This window comes from Aulonocara sp. 'chitande type north' Nkhata Bay, linkage group LG12, assembly GCF_057382095.1.
Source record: "Aulonocara sp. 'chitande type north' Nkhata Bay isolate Kocher_YH1m ecotype deep benthic linkage group LG12, A_spYH_male_GT1.1, whole genome shotgun sequence".
Lineage (NCBI taxonomy): Eukaryota > Metazoa > Chordata > Actinopteri > Cichliformes > Cichlidae > Aulonocara > Aulonocara sp. 'chitande type north' Nkhata Bay.
Genome location: NC_141355.1, coordinates 21,434,112 through 21,450,548, shown reverse-complemented (window position 1 = coordinate 21,450,548; position 16,437 = coordinate 21,434,112). Strand labels below are relative to the sequence as shown.

Here is a 16,437-nt window from a genome sequence, read left to right as displayed (position 1 = left end):
ACTGCGTGCAAATATTCATGGAAATACAGCATATAAGGCAAAAAGCAGACTTTGCACAATTCTATCAAATTTACATTTTTCATCATTGACATGCTGAAAATTGAAGCTGTTGCCAATCAGATGCTTTCCAGATGGTTTTGCAGGGTGGATCAAAGTCTGACTGCACTTTTTTGCTTTCATAATTCATCAGTTTTGACAAGATTACAACATCCCGGCCTGAAACGCACCAAGTTTTTCTGTGTTTTACAGATGGGTGTAGACACTGTTGCACCTCTCTCCCCTGACCTCCTCTGTACATTCTGACAACGATGATTTGAACCAAAAATTTCACATTGAAATTCAGTACTCCATAAGTCCTACCCAGTCCAGTTCTTGTATGATTTGGCATACCTTAGCCTTTTTCTCTCTCTTTCCCTTCCATAAGAATGGTTTCTTGACAGCCACCCTTTCACTGAGACCACCTTGTTAATGCAAAAATACTATTTTGTGCCTGTCAAACTGTGTTATCTTGACATTTTCAATAGATTCAGCTGAGTAAATCAGCACAAATTATATGTTTTGTGACAGGCTGCTATTAACAAAGAGACTAAAGATAGAATTTAAAATAGTTTCTTTCCTAAGCTGTCAAACAAAACACTGGTTGATCCCTTGAGTTAGGTGTCTTTTTATGCATGGAAGGGTCATAGGTCAGTGTTAGGTGGCTTAACAAACAAAAAGCATACTGTACCTGTGAAAATGATATGGTGCAAGGACTGGACTCAAAAAGCATCCAATGTCCAAAGAATTTTTTTAAAAAAACTTTCAGAAAGCCTGGAGAACTATTGCTCAAAACTACTTTTAAAAAATGACATGAATTCTGGCTCCATTCTTTATATTTTTGCTCACTGTAACCAAAATATAAAGAATGACTCCTGACTTTTGCACAGTAATGTTGATATGACAGAATGAGAGGTACTGTAGACATAAAACAAACAAACAAGGAAACAGATAACGTCAGCTCGGAACTGTTGTTTATGGCGGTACAAGAAGAGGAGAAAATTCCTGGTGCACCATAGTGGCTTGTAATGGCATGTAAATTGTGCTCAGGTGTCTTTGTAATTCCAGGAAAAATCCGGAGACTTCAGTGAAGTCAGCCTCGAGCGGCATTGGAGTCAACACCTGGCGGCCACACGTGGTACTTCACCTCAAAACTTCCGTGTTGGCTCCTGCTTTGAGGCAAGGATGTGGTCACTTTGTCCCACCCAAAGTTTGTGAAAGCGGCCGTTGTTCTGTGAGACTTTAGGGCAACTGTTTTAGGTAATTCACTTTCATCTGGGTGCCTGGAGTTGCATTAAAGCAGAAGATGCATTCAAGGAGCGCACAGTAGATCAGAGAAAACACGTCCAAACGTTCTATGGGATAAAGTTACGGAGCAGGCTGTAAACATTTCTAAGAAAATGAAAACTGGATTTACTGGTTAGAGGAAGGTAAGGAATATGCCATACTCTTTAACGGCTTCTTCTGCTAAAGAAATTAAAAAATATATATATTTTACTGTATCTGTGTTAGCTGAATAATTAATGAGAGTTGCGCACAAACTTTTTTTTTTATAATAATACCTTAGTATAGAAAAAGTGATATGAATTTGTATGTTCATTATTCTTCTTATTAGTTTTCATCATAATTTATTTTTAACGTCGTTTTTGTGCTTTTAAAAATATAAAAATATTTTCCCGTGTTCTTTTATTTTCTCACTTATGAATAAATATAAAAGAGATGTTTGTATTTTTTACGCTATTATCTTTCGAACTCTTAAAATGTATTTCAACTAACGACTTACTCAAAATCATAATTCTAATCTTGTTCTTTTGCTTGCTCTTCTTTCCTGCGCTCGTTTGGCACAGTCGTCACGCTCTGTGGCTCTGGATAATGTCACGTTAGCTCTGGCAAAGCAGGAAATCCCACATCCCTGAGGGGACCCTCAGTGTCACTCACACTGAGAAACTTTTAAAAATGAATTTCTACTTCTCGACCCCATTAATGGATGATATGAGCCTTGGATCAACTTGATGTTTTATGATCCCATCCTATCACTAAACCCTTAGTAAAGCAGTCTTTGCTCTTCGTGTTTCAGTCTTCTAATAATCAGGGGCAGCCTTTTGTTATGCCTGTCTTTTTACCATCAAATGCCCACTGAGGTGTAAAGGCATGATAATCCAGTGTGTCAAAAGGGGCTGTGAGTCATTTCTCCTGCTTCAGTGGGACCCCAGGTTTCTTGTTTGTATTGCTTCTTTTACAGCAGAGTTTGGCTTAGATTGGTTGGCTGTCTTGAGCAAATTCATAAAGACCTGTTTTTTTTTTTTTTTAAAGTCCATGCTGCACAAAGTGTGAGAGTATGCTGCAGCTGTACTGTGTGTGTGCATGTGTTTTGCATAGAGATACTATAATACAGTTGTGGTCAAAAGTTTACATACACTTGTAAAGAATATAATATAATGGCTCTACCGAGTGTCCCATTATTTCTAAAACTCTGATTTTTCTCTGATAGAGTGATTGGAAGAGATACTTCTTTGTCACAAAAAACATTCATGAAGTTTGGTTCTTTAATGACCCTATTATGGGTTAACAGAAAAACGTGATCACATCTGCTGGGTCAAAAATATACATACAGCAGTGCTAATATTTGGTTACATGTCCCTTAGCCATTTTCACTTCAATTAGGCGCTTTTGGTAGCTATCCACAAGCTTCTGGTTGAATCTTTGACCACTCCTCTTGACAGAATTGGTGCAGTTCAGTTAAATTTGATGGCTTTCTGACATGGACTTGTTTCTTCAGCATTGTCCACGTTTTCAATGGGGTTTAAGTCAGGACTTTGAGAAGGCCATTCTAAAACCCTTATTCTAGCCTGATTTAGCCATTCCTTTACCACTTTTGATGTGTGTTTGGGGTCATTGTCCTGTTGGAACACCCAACTGCGCCCAAGACCCAACCTTCATGCTGATGATTTTAGGTTATGTTGAAGAATGTGAAGGTAATCCTCCTTCTTCATTGTCCCATTTACTCTCTGTAAATCACCAGTTCCATTGGCAGCAAAACAGCCCCACAGCATAATACTCCCACCACCATGCTTGATTGTAGGCATGGTGTTCTTGGGGTCAAAGGCCTCACCTTTTCTCCTCCAAACATATCGCTGAGCATTGTGGCCAAAAAGCTCGATTTTTCTTTCGTCTGACCACAGAACTTTCCTCCAGAAGGTCTTATCTTTGTCCATGTGATCAGCAGCAAACTTCAGTCGAGCCTTAAGGTGCCACTTATGGAGCAAGGGCTTCCTTCTTGCACGGCAGCCTCTCAGTCCATGGAGATGCAAAACACGTTTAACTGTGGACAATGACACCTGTGTTCCAGCAGCTTCTAATTCTTGGCAGATCTGCTTTTTGGTGATTCTTGGTTGACTCTTCATCCTCCTGACCAATTTTCTCTCAGCAGCAGGTGATAGCTTGCGTTCTCTTCCTGATCTTGGCAGTGATGAAACAGTGCCATGCACTTTATACTTACAAACAATTGTTTGCACTGTTGCTCTTGGGACATGCAGCTGCTTTGAAATGGCCCCAAGTGAATTTCCTGACTTGTTCAAGTCAATAATTCACTTTTTCAGATCCATGCTGAGCTCCTTTGACTTTCCCATTGTAGCATTTGTGGGCGTTTGTATCCAATGAGCCCTATTTAACCTGTCTAAGAGAAGTCACCAGCTGTAGTCACTCATAATCACTCACAAGAAGTTAAGAGGCCACGCTATGAAGCTCAGTTCACTGACAACTTTCTAAGTCATCAAAATTGCTAATTCATGTTGCTGTATGTATATTTTTGACCCAGCAGATGTGATCACTTTTTTCTGTTAACCCATAATAAAGTCATTAAAGAACCAAACTTCATGAATGTTTTTTGTGACAAAGAAGTATCTGTTCCAATCACTCTATCAGAGAAAAATCAGAGTTTTGGAAATAACGGGACACTCAGTAGATCCATTATTTAATATTCTTTACAAGTGTATGTAAACTTTTGACCACAACTGTATACGCATCTGTAATAGGAAAACATTCAGAGCATTCATTTACTAAATGTCCCGTGTTAAACAGGAAGGTGGTGTGATTCTGCCTTCTAGAGAAAACACGCTCAACCGACCAATGGGAGTCAAGACTCGTACTGATGTTGGCATTGCTCCTTTTTTAAAGTTTTCCATACATTCCTCCTCTAAACACAGACACTCTTGTTGTATCACTAGGGACATACCGATGTTTCGTCTGTGCTCTTGTGCCACTGTTTCACTTGATGCTTACTTTTCTTTGCTCTGCACAGCGCCCACATGCTTCAGCATCATTTCCAGTTTCCCCCCGAAGAGGAATTTGGCACATCATTGTGATAAAAGGGATGAATGAGGTACAGAGCACTCCTAAATGCATGATGTTAAATCTACTTTACGCTTTAAATGTGGATTTCAAGTGCCACTGTGGTAATTGCAGTGTTAATACATCTTCTCTTTAGTCAGAATAATGTGTTGCTGAGTGCAGTTTGCTCATCATATTGTCTAATGTTAAAAGCACTGCTGTGCAGCGTTAAATAAAACTGGCATATTACAGTTTAATTTAACCCTGCACAGCAAATGCCATATAAAGTATTTAATCTGGGTTTTTTTTTTAATGTATTGATCAGTATCTTGGGATTTTTACCAACTTGTTTTTTAAAATTGCATGTCTAATACCATTTCATACAGACAGCATATAAATGGGAGTCACTGACGCCTTTCTAAGGCTTTTACCCTTCAGCAAGCAGCTTTGCGATGGTGACCACTGGAGACTGTGCTTGTGTCTTATATCCTCCTTCCTAATGTGACCTCAGAAAATGGTCAGGTCCACTATAATTAAATACAGCTCAGCTCTCTCTCTTGTAATAGTAAGCAAGAGCTTGAAATAAAATAATAGTAATAATGAAATGACCAAAGATCCTTATCAAATATTCTAGCTGGGACTTTCTTTATTAATATATTAGAAAAAGTTATTTTTCTACATAAATAAACAGATTTAATATTTATCTTTTTGTTTTAAACAAGACCTTTGTGACATTTAAAGAACCTGCTGCTTCCTCACAATATTTTTATCATTTGTATTCCAGGGGCGATCTGCTATCTTCAAAAGGCGGCACCTTGCCTTGCCCAAGGCCAACACCATCAGCTCTGAACCAACCAGAGACACTCTCTCGGTGGATTTGGGAGACAGTGAGGCTGCTCAGCCTGAGGGTGATGGAGCCTTCCCTTTATCTGAGCTCTCACACCTGTTCGAGAGCCAGGATGGATCCCCAGCAACTCAGGACTCGAGTCAGGAGTCAATTCTGGAGCCGGCCCAGCCGGGCCACCCCGCAGACAGCAGACAGTACCTACGGATGAAGTTCCACGGTGCTTTCAAGAAGGGCATATCCAACCCGATGGACCTCCTGGAATCCACCATATATGAGTCAAATGTGGTTCCTGCTCCCAAGAAAGCACCCATGGACTCACTCTTTGACTATGGCACCTACGGAAGCTCAAGCAACCAGAAGAGACGCAGAAAGAAGCTCCCAAGAGGGTGAGAGAAAAGATCTAAGCTGTTCTCAAACTGCAACATTTGTGTGCTTCCAGGAAACATGGAAAATGATTCAAATGATTCAAACATCTCGCCTTAGGCGTTTACCTTTCTGTCGTTAAAATATACTGGATTTTTATCCGTGGACAAAAGGGCTAGTTTGGAAAAGTTTTGTCATTAAAAACAAAATCCTCCCACATTGGCCACTCTGCAGACAGAGGTGTGCCACATGAAGTGGTGCAGTTTGAACACATAGAGACGCACTGTGTGTGAAGCACAGTCCCTAAAAGCCAACAGAGAGCATGTTGTTGTTTCCCCTGCAGCCGCTGAGGTAATATTAAGGCTGCTGTCTGTTCCTGGCTGCCCTACCTGCCCCATACGCACAGAGGTCTATTTATTGGAGCAGTGAAGGCTGTTTGATTGCTTATATAGTTTGTAAGTAAAAAAAAAAATCTTAATGTTCTATCAGTGAAATATTAAAAATTCACTGGTTCACAGGGAGTTCCTGCTCTTGTTGGATCATCAGTTCAGTTGGAACATGTAACGCAACGTAAATCCTGTTTCTGTGTCATCTCAGTAAAACAGAGGCATCCTGTGACGAGAGCCAGAGCTCTGATCCTCCAAAAGTCGTGAAAGTATTCAACCGCTGGCTTCTCTTCGACTGTGTGTCACGTGGAGACCCCGCGGAACTCGAGGGCCTGTTGCAGTACCTGCAAAGTAACAACAAGAGGTTAACCGATGAGGAATTCAGAGGTACGTTTTAAGATGCAGTTGATTCATATTTGTTTCCTACTCTTTCTAATGTTTTTTGGGGTTTTTTAAGTTTTGTCAGCTCTGCGCTCAGCTTTGTCCTCCGGCTCCTTTGACCTTTTGCACTTCCTCGCCTCTCCCTGTCTCTATCTGGTTTTGACTCTGACAATATTAAGAGGAAAAGGTGGAATGACGTTAGAGTCTTTGTGTGACCCAGTGCAAAGCTTCCTGTGTGTGTCTGAGGAGCTTTATGTCAGGCAGCACAGAGAAATCACAGCAAACTGTGGCCTCTGTGAGAGAGTTTAAATAGTGCTTTATTTTTAGGCTCAGAATCTCATAATAGCTTGTTTAAAAGGGCTTGTTTGACCCCTGTCTTTAACAGCCTGTTACTGTAAATCCCAAATACTGATTTATTTCCCAAAACTTGGGCTAATTTATCGTGTACATGTTCTGGGGTGTACTACAGCACATCTGATAGGATTGGGGTAGCCTTGGATGCTGGAGGCCTAAAGGGGTATTGGAAGCTTTTGTATCACACTTAGATTAGATTAAATAAAGAAATAAAATCCCTTTCTAAACAAAATATGTCTGGATTAAAGTCTTTTCTTTTTCTTTCTGGTAAACTTTTTTCTTTCTACCAGAGCCATACACAGGTAAGACATGTCTGCCAAAAGCTTTGATGAACCTTTATGGCCGTCAGAACAACACCATCCCAGTGCTGGTGGACATAGCAGAGAAGAATGGGAGTCTCAGAGAGTTCATAAATACGCCCTTCAGGGACGTCTACTACAGAGGTATGAAAATAATCCCAAAACGACCACATGCAGTTGCAGAAAATGCATTTGTGCTTTAAATTAATGTGAATTTTGCGGTTAGTATATAGGGCTGCTGTCCCTTCTTCTTGCCCTGAGTTACAGCTGGCAGGGGAAAATGTGTTTATAGTTAATATGTTTGCAATGTCTTGGAACCCTGAATTGTCCAGACACCATTTGTTTGGCTTTCACTCCTTACACTGTTAGCTGTGAGACAGTAGCACCTTGTGACAAAAAATGAGTTGTTAGGTCACTCAGTGTAACCTCTGAGCTTTTACTCCTTTTTGCACTTTTGGGAAATATTGTAGAAGACAGTTACTAAAACTTTGAGCTCCTGAAAACCTGTCCACAAACCCAACCCTTACTCCACATTGATTTAATTAACACAAAGCAGTGGTATGACATAACGTAATATTTCTTCTGCTGGGTTCGGTGGCGTTCTCAGGCCAGACAGCGCTCCACATTGCCATCGAACGACGCTGTAAGCAGTATGTGAAGCTGCTGGTGGAAAAGGGAGCTGACGTTCATGCCCAGGCGAGGGGACGCTTCTTCCAGCCCAAAGACGAGGGTGGTTACTTCTACTTTGGTAAAGACCTTTGTAAGCACATAAAAACTTATGTGCTTCTGTTTTTCTACTTTTAGCGCACCTATTCCCAGTCCCAGTCAGCCACACATACAGAGTCCTGGAAATGCATATAATCTTTATATAATTGGGAGGTTTGTTTGAGGTTTGTATGACTTCACCGGTCACATTTTCAATTTCCACTCTCACTGCTTTGCTCATAAGCGGTTATTCAGCTTTTTTACAATGCAGAATTCACATCAGCGCAACGCAGGAGCTGCCAAGATCAAGTAGTTAACGCATGGAGTATTTTTCTGGCAAATAAACAGCTGTTTCCATGGAGAAATGAAGTGACATTTTGGCAGAGCCAATACACTCAGGGTACTGCTGTGGTCCAGCGGTGAGCTCCACCTTTACCTCTACCCAGATTTTTTTGACATATTGAGGAGCTTTCATTAGTCACGCTCTGAAAACACATGAAAAGACGAACCTTATGTCAGCTGTTCAAGGACTGCATCCAGTGAAAGGTGTCTGTGTCCTGCATTTGAGAAATGTAAACATCCTCTGCTGGTGCAAAGCACCTCATTGACCTGCTAACAGCAGTAGGGGAACTACATCAGAGCCGGTAAAGTAAACCCAACACTGCCCTCTGCTGGGTAATGTTCAGATTTTACTAAGGGACAGCATATAACAGGTTTGACATCAGCTGTGTGAAGTACCCAGAAAAAAATGTCTTTATATACATGTTATCATTTTTAATTGCAATCGAACAATATAAATGATGCACATTGTTTTTCTCCTAAAACGTCAAAAGACAAGTAGATTTGCTACATTATGGGCTCTATTTTTACTTTTATTTAAAAATTTTATTGTATTTTTTACCCAAACCAAATTTAAAAATTGTCTGTATGGTCACAATCGAGCATCACACTCCTTACTCATCAAACAGGGGATGATTTCTATTTGCACTTAGCATGGCTGTCATTCCCAAATCCCAGCGTGTCCGGGCACAGTGTGAGTAATTTGCTGCGGAGCTTTGCAGTGAGGTGTACAGGAACCTGGCAGGGCTGATGGCTAATGGGATTTAGACTCACGCTAACACTCTGCATGCACCCGTGCAAATCCATGAAGAGGAGCGTTTCTATGCGGGGTGACAAAGTAATCTGTCACCCATGGCAACGGCTCATTTTCAGCAGCTGCTTTTGGCACTCTGGCCCCATTGCGCCCCTCCCTCAAACAACTGCTAATTGTGCTGTTTTCATAGGGGGGATTTAAGTCAGATCTTTGATCCATGTTTTGTATGCTTTGCAGGGACATACAGACACCAGCTACAGTTCCTAATTAACCCTCCTGTTGGTTTGCTTATTTTTAATCTGAAATGCAGCTTTCCTAATAATCTCCTGTGATTTCAGAATTAAGTGAACACACACACACTCTCTGTCTGTTTGCCCAGGTGAGCTGCCTCTCTCTCTGGCTGCCTGCACGAACCAGCCTGACATAGTGCACTACCTGACGGAGAATCCACACAAGAAAGCTGACCTGCGACGCCAGGATTCACGTGGAAACACGGTGCTGCACGCGCTGGTGCACATTGCAGACAACACCAAGGACAACACGCGTTTCCTCACAAAGATGTACGACCTGCTGCTAATCAAGACTGCCAAGCTTTACCCAGACTGCAACCTGGAGACAGTGCCGAACAATGATGGCATGTCGCCTCTCATGATGGCTGCCAGATTGGGCAAGATAGGGGTAGATAAAATGTTTTAAGCATCATTTTCACTTATTATAGAAAGTCCAGATCAAAGATGCTTAGGCCACCTTGTTCATGTTCCTCCAGATTTTTCAACACATTATCCGACGTGAGATCAAAGACGAGGAAGTTCGTCATCTGTCCCGTAAGTTTAAGGACTGGGCCTATGGTCCAGTGTACTCCTCCCTCTATGATCTCTCTTCACTGGATACATGTGGCGAGGAGCCATCTGTGCTGGAAATCCTTGTCTACACCAGTCACAATGAGGTAAACAAAGACAGTATTTTCTTAGTTTTTTTCTTTCAAAACTTGAAATTAAGGTTTTTGAGCCCACCGTTTGATTATTAAAACATCTAAACTAAGCATAAAAAATACACGGGAAACCTGGCACATTGTATACATATACAAATATCAGGATTTATTTATGTTTTTATGTTTTCATCACATCTATTAGCATCATGTTTTTGGTCCTCTGTTGTCAGAACCGCCATGAGATGCTGGCAGTGGAGCCCATCAATGAGCTGTTGAGGGCCAAATGGAAAAGGTTTGCTGCTGTCACTTTTTACATCAGTGTGTTCTCCTACCTCATCACCATGATCATATTCACCCTGGTGGCTTATTACCAACCAACAGATGGAAAGGTAGGTGTGAAATGACTGAAAATGACTTTTCAAGACACCACTTGAATATTTTCATTTATCATTGCAGGGATTTAATTTTATGTTCTGTCTCATGTATAAAATACAATGTATCCTCTGCTATAGCAGCAATTTTATGTCCCATATTTGCTCAGTTCTGCACTAACAGGAGTTCAGTGCTCTACATTATAAGAATATTTACTTTTTTGGGGGTGCGGGGGATCTGCTTCCCTGCCAAGAGGCAGATAAGGAGATTGATGGCATTCTCATATCTTTACAATAAATATTAAGCTACAGGCAGCTGACAGTTATCTTTATTTAGCATAAGCAGGAGGGAAACAGTGAGCATACCTCTATCCAAACTTTGAAATGTGAAACTCCAGAGTAAAATGTGACAAATTGAAATCTTACGGGGGATTACATGCTAATACTAAACTAAGATAAGAGCTGCAGGCTTGGGGTTTATTCTGATAGATATAAGATTGATAGCAATCTTCTCATCCAACTCTCAGCGAGGAAGTGAAGCCACATAGGCCTCCAAAAAGATAAACTAATCCTTTAATTTTTGGTCATAGTCACTTTTTTCCTTATAAACATTCTGCATATGATGCTTTTCTTGTGTGTTTTGCTAAGATGTTCAGATGTTCTTCCTTCCAGCCTCCATACCCACGTACCACATCGTCTGACTACTGGCGGATGGCCGGGGAGATTGTCACACTGGCATCAGGAATCTTCTTCTTCCTCACAAATGTTAGTGTGTGCCCTCCGACCTCTTGTTATATTCTGACCATCGCTTGGTTGATGCTTTCTCCCAGTCTCTTTCAGCCTGTTCAGCAGTGTTGTTGTCACTGTGGAAATGTTTCTCTCACTTTTTTTTTCTTTTTGCAGATTAAGGACCTCTTCCTGAAAAAGTGCCCTGGGGTGAAGTCTTTATTTATTGATGGATCCTTTCAACTGCTGTAGTAAGTCTCCATCCTCTGTACTCACAGGCTCTGATCCTCACCTCCGCTATATCATTTGCTGGCTTTTACCCGAGGCAAATTTCGCATCCTTTTAATTGAGTCATCTAATTAATTTGTCAGCCTCCTCGCTGGCATGTTTTATATTTTAAATCTTTAATTAAACCCATGATCCAAACACAGAGCAGAGGATGTCGAGCATCCTCTCTGAACTGTGTTGATTTAGATCATTAGCCGTGATGTATACATTCTGTTAAAATGCCAAATGCCAGCAGTCGTATCTTCCTGCCATCATCCCTACTTCAGTATTACACAATTCACCAGTGATACTGGTTTACTGACAAAGTTATTCTCTGTCCTCTCTAGCTTCATCTACTCTGTACTGATCATAGTCACAGCTGCTCTCTACCTGTCTGGCATTAAGGCCTACGTCTCTGTCATGGTGTTTGCACTCGCCCTGGGCTGGATGAACACACTTTACTTCACCAGGGGCCTGAAGCTCACGGGCACCTACAGCATCATGATACAAAAGGTTAGACTGTGAAAATGGACAGCTAATTAAAAAATGCAAGACATCCAAAGGCTTGTGTGTGTCTTAACATTTGTTTTCTTCTTAGATTCTTATCAAGGACCTTTTCAGGTTTCTGCTGGTGTATGTGCTCTTCATGATCGGTTTTGCATCAGGTAAGCTACCGGGACAACAGCACCTTGAAAAAAATTATACAATCGTCACACTTTTAGTAACTGCTTTCAATCCTTATGATAATCACACATTCTGCTGGCTGTAGCATCATATTTATAATAATCAGACTGGTAGAACTTGCCTCTCAGGTTAATGTTCATGTAAGTGCTCACAGACTCTTAGCCAACCTGCCTTTTGTTTCCATCCCACAGCCTTGGTATCTCTGCTGACAGTGTGCCCAGTGTGTAACGGTAGTTGCCCAACCGACCAAACAACCTACCCTGCATGCAGGGACAATAACACTTTCAGCACTTTCCTTCTGGACCTCTTCAAGCTCACCATTGGGATGGGAGACCTGGACATGATCTACAGTGCACAGGATCCAGTCGTCTTTCTCATCCTGTTAGTTACTTACATCATTCTCACCTTCGTGCTGCTACTCAACATGTTGATCGCTTTGATGGGGGAGACAGTGGGTCAGGTCTCCAAGGAGAGCAAAAAAATCTGGAAGCTTCAGGTGAGTCAGTTGTTTGTGGAAGCCGACGAAAAACGAGGCTCATTTAAACATATAATTTAAATGGAAAAGAAATGAAAGCCTTATAACTGCCAGCAGGGGGCGACGCTTCTGCTAGCATAAACGAGTTTGATTACATAGAAGCCAATGAGAAAATAAACTTCCTGCACTCTGGATTTTTGACTTTCCTAACACATTTGTGGTCTCAGTGTCTACTGACAAGTTTTATTTTAAAGAGCATGATGATTATTTAAAATTATAGAACCATAACTTACTGTAATACAAAGCACCTCTGTCTGTGTCTTTCTTCTTTTTATTTTGTCTGCCCGCTCCTCCTACATGATCAACCAGACTTGAGCACAGGTGCATCTTAGGCCCCTGAAGGTTCTTATCTAACTCAGCTATTAGCACAGCATCATGTTGCCCAGTATCTGCCTAGCAACAGACTAAAATGCTTTCATTTCCCCCGTTTTTTTTTAATTTCTTTCTGTTTGGACTACTGTAGCTCACTTTATGTGGGGGTCAGTCAGTCGTTGCTCTCACGTCTGCAGCTGGTTCAAAATCCCGCAGCACAACTCATAACAGGAACTTGTAAAAGAGAACACGTAACAAAGTACTGAGATCCAGGAGGAAGCTCAGAGCCTTTTCTATTGTTGCTCCTAAATTATGGAAAAACTTGCCCTTGCACATTAGAGCGGCCCCTTCACTGTCCACTTTTAAAACATGTCTTAAAACCCATTTTTTATTCTTTGGCTTTTGACCGTAGTGAGACTTAGTTGTTTTTTTTTTTGTTTTGTTTTTTTAAATTAAACCGTTTATTAACTAACTAGTTAATTATTTTACCTTTTTTCTTCTTTAATTTGGCTTTTATTTTTATCTAATGTAATTGTATTATTTAGTAATTTAGTACAGCACTTTGTGTCAGCTGTGGTTGTTTTTAAAGTGCTTTATAAATAAAGATGATGATGATGATAAAATAACCTGTTTTAGCATTTAGGCACCTATAACACCTTATATGACCATTGTATCATTTTTCATTTCACCAAACTAATGTCATATTTAAATCCAGAAAATGGTGTATATTATTACACCATCACTTTACTTGGCAACCACCTAGCAACAAGCTCACACCTGTTTTTTGGCTTTAATGTACCTACAACACTTGATGAAAGCACTGAATCATATTAAATTCACACAGTAACGTCTCATTCATATCCAGAGAAGTTGAATTATACATGCATAACAACCACCTAACAACGGCCTAAAATGACCCATGTTTAGTGTATGAACACCTGCCACCCGTATTTGGTTACTTTCCTCGTTGTGATTAAACATATCAGTATGCCAACAGCACAAACGGATAAAACGACACGGTAGCATGGGCATACACTGGTGGAGTCAAATAGATGACAGAGTTCAGAATATGACTATGTTGTGATTAAGAGGGCTGCAGCATCCCTCAAACGTGTCAGTGAGATCAGGCTGCAGTTCATCCTGTGGAAATCTTCAGTTTGTGAAGCATATAGTTGCCAAAGATTTATTCTCTAGCCATAATGATAATAACATGTACAAATTTTTTATGGCAAACTATCAAGAACTTCTTGATATTTATTTATACATAAAACAGGGACAATAGATATTAACATTGCTTTAAACAAAAATGCAGCTGATGCAGGAGTTCGCTAGTTTGCAGACCTTGTCCCTGGTTAGACACAATATGTCAATACAAATATAACTCAAAAAGCAGCAAATAATAATAATATTGATAATAATAACAGACAGCATCTACTACAAGTAAATCCAGCATTTAAGAACAATTAACAGTGATAGAAGACCCATTTCTGGGATCCCAAATGTACTTTTTTTAGGCTATAATTTTACCTTTACTTTAAAACTTATGAGATCAGTTCATGTTGTTATTTTTGGTGGCAAAGTGCTCCAAATCTGTGAGTATTTAACTGTAAACGAGCACTGACAAAATGTTGTGTTATATTTTCCTAATTTACATCCACCAGTAATTAAGCTGCCCTTGTGGTTACAGCTTTACTGCTGAATTTCAAAATCTGCTTTGTTATGATAGTTTCTGTTTACTTCAAATATTTTTCATAATTTGTACTCCCAGTGGGCAACGACTATCTTGGACATCGAGCGCTCGTTCCCGGTCTGTCTTCGCAAGTCTTTTCGAGTTGGAGAGATGGTGACGGTGGGGAAGAACTATGATGGCACATCTGATCGGCGCTGGTGTTTCAGGTGATCTGTCTGATTCGTAATCTGTGCCACTCAACAGCGCCGGCGCTACAACTAAGAAATCTCATTGCTAATGGGGTCCTTTTATGTAATCAGGGTGGACGAGGTTAACTGGTGTCACTGGAATCAGAACCTGGCGATAATTAACGAGGATCCGGGAAAGAGTGATACCATCCAAGCCAACGGGTTGCAGCAGGGCGTTAGAGCTTTGAGGAGAGGTGAGAGATTCTCGTTGCATTCTCGTGGTTAAATAAAAAGACAGATACAATGTACACTCATCTGGACCACACATTCATTTAATCTTCCTTGTTATCGGCCTTAGATCGCTGGTCCACAGTGGTCCCGCGGGCGGTGGAGTTGAGCAAAGGCTCTCAGTCTCATGATCTCGCGGTGGAGATGGAGCCGCTGTCACCCAGGCACTGATTCCCGCAGATGATGAGTGCTGTCCTTGTGATGAGGAGACAGCAGAAAGCCATCAGCATCAGTGAAATCACTCTGCAGGGAACGATTTGGCCAATAAGTGTACTAATTTGCACGCGTCTCCTGTGCCTTTTGTTCAGAAAAGCTGTCGCGAATATAAAAGCAGCACACTCTGTGTAACAGGACAGACGACATGCAGAGACACTGGATAAAGAATTGCCGAGTTAAAGACATTAAATGCTGTTAGAAACTAACCCTGAGACCAAAAAAGGATAACAAAAAATGTGTTTTGTAAGCAGGGAGCTGTAATTTGTTTTGTACTTGTCACATAAGAATGGAAAATCTCAAAAAAAATGTACTGTACCTCCACTTTTCAGACATCAGTGTCAGAATACTCAGGGATATAAGAAAGCGAGAATATTTCAGCATTTACAGTGCCGTATACTTTCGAAAACACAATCGTAGCAGGCTAGCAGAAGCATAATTACAATATTATTGCATTTTTTGTGATAGTAATAAAACTTTGCACCTATATTTACAATAAGAGATACTTCTTTATGAAAACATATCAATAAATATTTATAGACTTATAGAATAGAACTTTTTCACTTTTAATTTTCTTACTGTGTTTTGCAAAGTCCTCCCCCGTGTGTTCTTAATTACGCTCCACATGCTGATTTAAATGTTCATTTTCTAAAGTGTAGGGGAGCAGTGTCTGCAAAGAGGACACATCTATTATAGAAAGTCTATTTCTTTCCATTTTTATATGATATTAATTAAATAGTTTCCAAACTTTGACAATCTCAGGCTAGGAATTCCAGCTTAGGCAGACACAGCCGTCATTTGGACTGAAACACTATTTACATTATTACACGTATACAGAGACATTATTCTGAACATGGTGGGCATGATGAGCAGGTTATAGTTGTCAAGCAAGTATGCAAATGGAAGACAATAGCCTTCCGTGTTCTTTTGCAGCTGGGGTATTTGCATAATCAACTCTCAGTCCCTCCATTATGTACTTCCCCTTATTTGCTGCAGTGTTTTCATTGCAATTGGCTCCTTGCCCTATATAGCTTGTTTTTAAAAACACTGCTTGTTTGTGTTACTGCATTACACAACAGCTGATGGGCTGTACATTTCATTTTCACTTATTCATTACTGTTAAAAGTCACATTATGTTTACATTTCCAATCTATGACTGTTCATTTTTATACTGTTTGTACGTTGCTGCACAGAACAGTAAACACTGACTGTGTTTTATATGTTGTTTGTCTTTTGGGTGCTTTTTCTACAGAAAATACTTTCCAGTTAGGTTTTGAATGATTAAAAATCCATGTTGCTATTTTACTCCCAAAGGTAAATAAAACCTGACATTAGACCACAGTGAGTGAGACGACGGTCTAATGTGGTTTAATCCATCTGAGGAAATGCTGAAAGGATTCCTTTTCTTCTGTGCCAATAATTGCTATCAGTTTATGACTTCTGTTGTTTAGTTTGCATTT

At 40.4% G+C, this 16,437-nt stretch overlaps 1 protein-coding gene across 2 annotated transcripts; it reads left to right on the top strand.

The window, feature by feature from the left end:
- The first annotated feature begins 1,233 nt into the window (after positions 1-1,233).
- On the top strand, positions 1,234-16,324 carry trpv4 (transient receptor potential cation channel, subfamily V, member 4). 2 transcript variants are annotated; one of them, XM_086314254.1, is made up of 17 exons: positions 1,234-1,466; positions 4,337-4,417; positions 5,150-5,598; positions 6,173-6,348; positions 6,987-7,139; positions 7,603-7,743; positions 9,173-9,471; positions 9,560-9,739; positions 9,955-10,113; positions 10,768-10,860; positions 10,999-11,072; positions 11,436-11,601; positions 11,687-11,753; positions 11,964-12,268; positions 14,388-14,515; positions 14,609-14,730; positions 14,835-16,324. In XM_086314254.1, exons 2-17 carry the CDS (start codon positions 4,409-4,411, stop codon positions 14,933-14,935), a joined length of 2,622 nt encoding a protein of 873 aa, XP_086170380.1. In that variant the 5' UTR covers positions 1,234-1,466; positions 4,337-4,408; the 3' UTR covers positions 14,936-16,324. The 2 variants fall into 2 exon arrangements, with proteins under 2 accessions (XP_086170380.1, XP_086170379.1); XM_086314253.1 differs by lacking the exon at positions 1,234-1,466 and having other exon boundaries at positions 4,310-4,417.
- The last annotated feature ends 113 nt before the right edge of the window (positions 16,325-16,437 follow it).